Source organism: Aplysia californica, unplaced genomic scaffold (genome assembly GCF_000002075.1).
Source record: "Aplysia californica isolate F4 #8 unplaced genomic scaffold, AplCal3.0 scaffold00593, whole genome shotgun sequence".
NCBI lineage: Eukaryota > Metazoa > Mollusca > Gastropoda > Aplysiida > Aplysiidae > Aplysia > Aplysia californica.
In genome coordinates, this window is record NW_004797863.1 from 84,014 (window position 1) to 88,131 (window position 4,118).

The 4,118-nt window shown below is 38.3% G+C and overlaps 1 protein-coding gene across 1 annotated transcript in view; it reads left to right on the plus strand.

Annotated features, from left to right (window-relative positions):
• LOC106012983 (serine-rich adhesin for platelets) overlaps positions 1–2,000 on the plus strand; it is a gene marked incomplete at its 5' end in the record, with an annotated part of 12,244 nt that extends 10,244 nt beyond the window's left edge. The window contains 1 exon segment of the mRNA XM_013087490.2: positions 471–2,000. Within this exon segment, the coding sequence (XP_012942944.1) occupies positions 471–617 (147 nt within the window).
• Between the last annotated feature and the right edge of the window lie 2,118 nt (positions 2,001–4,118).

Here is a 4,118-nt window from a genome sequence, read left to right on the forward strand (position 1 = left end):
GGAGTCCTTATTACAAAATAATGGTGGTGATTGCGAAAATTGGACTAAAACCTCTGCAGACAACTGGATTTTTAAAACTAATCCTATATCAAATGTTTTGCTATATTAGTACTCATGAAATTAAGTAGATGACATGACATACTGAACTGTGTTGAAACAGATAATTATCTCATCAAACACCTCATCCAACATTCCATGGAATATCTCACTGCCACAACCTCTGCTCCTCCCTCACTCCTTCCATCCCCTTCAGTGAATGGTTGGTGGGTGCTCTAGTGTGGTATGTTTCCTCCTTTACTATCAAAATGTCGTCCTCACCTCTCCTCCTTTTCTTTGTATGTTACTCTCTCATAATAATTAACACCTTTACACTTTGGCTCATATATTATGACCTATTTGAATTGCAAGTAACATGAAACTCATACTACCCCTCCCCCCCCCACACACACAATCTTTCCCCCCTCCCACAGACCCTTTGGACCAACTGCCCGGTCCTGGAGTACAACCCGATCACCCGAACGGCCACCCTGCCCAGATACATGCGACCCCACCTCTCCAGCTCCTCCTCCACTCTCGGCAGTCCTAAACAGAGACCGGCTAGTGTCAACAGCAACTGAGTTTCTCGACCAGGCTGTTGTTATAACTTTTGAAAAGCAGTGGTTATGTCTTGTAATAAGACATGATTGTACCATGTGACAAGTCATGGTTATAGTATGTAAAAAGCCAAGTTAGTAGCACATGACACATCAAGGTTTTAGCGTGTGACAAATCATGACTATGCAAATTCTGGGAGCTTCTTACACTGTAAATGTAGTGCGAAATTTCTCTGTGATGTGGTGGAGCTCAGTTAAGTCTGTTCTTTTGATACAATACATGTATTGTGCTGGACTTCAGGGAACTTGACTGCTCCTAATCCCAAATGAAGTGGTGTTTAAGGACTTTGACTGATTGAGGAGTTTGGAGAATGATTTTCCACCCGTATGGCGTGATCTTATCAGGGATAAATGTCATGTGTGGAAAGGAATTCATCTTTCAAATGATTTCATTGTGTGGAGAAGGAAGAACACCCAACTCATAGCATTCCTTAAACAGGACATAATCTGCCTCATAGACTCTTCATTATATTACAATGATATGGCTGAAGTGTACTGCTGGGAACCTTCATTGGCAAATGCAAACCCTAGTCCCCCCCCCACCCCCGCCCCATGTCTTCACACGCCACAACGATCACAGCACAGTGTTTCCTATTGCTGTGAGATAAAACTGCAAACCAAGGACACTAGAATGCCTTGCTGCAATGCCACTTTGACCTCTACTAGGACCCAGGATGTTGTGCATGTGGTCAAGCAGTTCGAAAAAGGTGGGATGGAAAGGGGGGAGATGGGGGAGGGGAAGAAGGAAATGAAGACTAAACCCTAATTAGAACAGTTATATTCAGCCTGTCTTCTTGTGATCTAGTGAAGCAATGTGCTACACCACTAAAACATCTATTAAATAGACGTTGTATGTTTTCAAGTGGACAGAGAAAGGGACCCTTTGACTCTGGCTTCATCAAGAGTATCCTGCTCCCAAGTATAGATAAAACAAGCCTGAGTATAGGTTCACACCATGTTGAATACATTACAGCAAGACTTACTGTGATTGGTCCAAGGGATCACTTGAGTGCCGAACAATGATGAGGAAAATGGACTTCACATTTTCAGTGATTTCCTGTTCTTATTTTGGCTGGTTTTGTGCAGACTTGTTTACTTTTAACTGTAAAAAAAGTTCACGTGGGTTTGTATCTTGATGTAAAGGCTTCAATATTGTTAGAGTAATTAAGAAAACAATGATATTAGGATCTAGTAATGAACAATTTTGTCTGTACAAAGTGAGCAGAAAGTCATTCCCTGATTACTGTGGAGTTTCAGGTTACATCCGGGAAAGACTATCTTTTTTTTTTTATAGTAGAGGGTTTTACGGCGCTTGCAATTGCATAAGGTCATATGAGCGCCAAGGGGTGGGTGTCAACAGAGAAATCTTTACAGGGAATGAGACTTGCTCTGCTCACCTCTCTAGCTTCAACAGCACAAGGTCTGCTTCGACTATCAAGGCACCCCAAAAATAGCAGGTCACAAGAGTGTGACAAACATACAAAAGAAGTAGTGGAAAATGACAGTACTAAGGATCAGGAAAAAAGAAGCAGCAGTTCCTTGTTGTAGATCAGGCACAGTTATGAGCGTGACATGAATCAGCCCATTTACAATTCTACTGTGCTTGAACGAGAAATGCCCTACACCCCCCCTTTGGGAATGACCTAAAGACACTACAGTCAGTGGCACTGCCCCGGGGGGAAAAGACTATCTGCTCTCTGTGTTTAATGTAAGACTATCATAATGTCAGTGTGACAATAATACATTTGTTGTGTACATGTTACAGATTTGCATATGTGGAACTGCTCATCATGCTTTCACACAGGACTAGACTGATGACTTTTTACTATATATGCAGTACATATAAAAATTACCGATGTCAGTGGGTTCTAATTTTAGTATTTAGTCAGGATTGTAAAGTTTCCAGCATATTCCATGTACAGGAGAAATAGTGACAAGGAAAAAAGTATGAGACCAATTATTGTTTCAATATGATACACATCTCCCCATTGTTTATGTTATGCAACGTTATCCCATCTCATTTGAACTGTAGACTTTGAGTTGAAGTCAGGGTTCTTTCTAAATTAAGTCAACGGGGAGGAGTAGTAAGAAAAGAAGGTAAAACTTTTAATCATATTCCTGACTTATTTATTGGGAGGTATAACTGATCTGATAAATTAGCATTTTGTACATTTTTATGTATATAAATACAATATTTTATTGTTTGATGTAGATATTTATATTTTACAAAAAACTTAATTCTTCCATAAGGATTATGATAGTTTGTCATGGCCTGGTCCAGCGGTGGCTGCAGTTAGAAATCTGGATGGTTCAGGTTATTATGGACAAGAGTAGTATTGTGTGTCTCTGCTCTTTGACTTTGATACTGTTACCCTTAACTTGTAAACCCAAACCTAACTCATTCCTCTCTTAAAGCCCCACAACCCACACCCCAGCTTTTGACAGAAGACCAGACATTGAAATAAATTAAATAAACTTGTATGTTATAATAAACCTGAAATTGGCCCCATGATTTTTTTTTGCTCATGAGAAGAGGTGGTAGAAAAGCCTCAACACAATGTGATGTTTTTGTGTTCTGTTTTTTCTTCTACTTTTCTTCTGACAGACAATAAAGTAACACCTTTTGTAGTAGACATAATTAATTTTTAAAAAATATTTTAGACAAACAAGATTTTGTTCTCTTTCAACTCCTTGAAGCATTCAATGTGTTTGTATAGATTTGTATAAATAAATAACATGTTACTGTATTCATAGAACATTTTTTGAGTTTCATGGATGCTTTCTTATGGCATACATGACTTACCCAGTCTGTTCATATTCACCTGTGATTTTTGGTTGTACACTCAATGTCTATGACATTTGTAAAGGAGACATTTGTAACTAAATGAATGCATTTATTGTTCATAATATCAGCAAAAAATAGAGGCGAATCAGAGATGAGATCACTGTTTTATTCCTGTGTTCTGTTCTCTGATTGGTTGGTTTTTTTTGTTTTGTGGTTTGCCACCAGTAGGAGCTACTCATATTTATGGAAGCTATTCCTTTGTGATATATATATATATATAATGCTGGAGCAGTGAAAGATTTCAATGTTTTGATATACACATCTCTTATTATCTGAACTGTTTCAACTCATGAGTTTTTCATGATAAGGAATAAGTCATTTACATAAATGTGTATAAAATTAATTGCTTAATTGTACAATAACAATAATTCATCTTAATCATACGCCTGGGAAGGAGATAAGCTGTCTTGCTTGTGAAGACATTTTGAAGTGCTGGTGATATTTTCACATTTAAAATAATTTTTTGTATTCAGATTGTTAAATGGGTAGATCGGTGGGTTATACACTGTGTATGTTCACCAGTTTGAATGACCTTATTAGGCTTAAACCAAATGAAGACTACAGGGGGAAAATGGCAGAATTATGGGGGATTCGTGACTCTATGGTGTGACGTGATACAA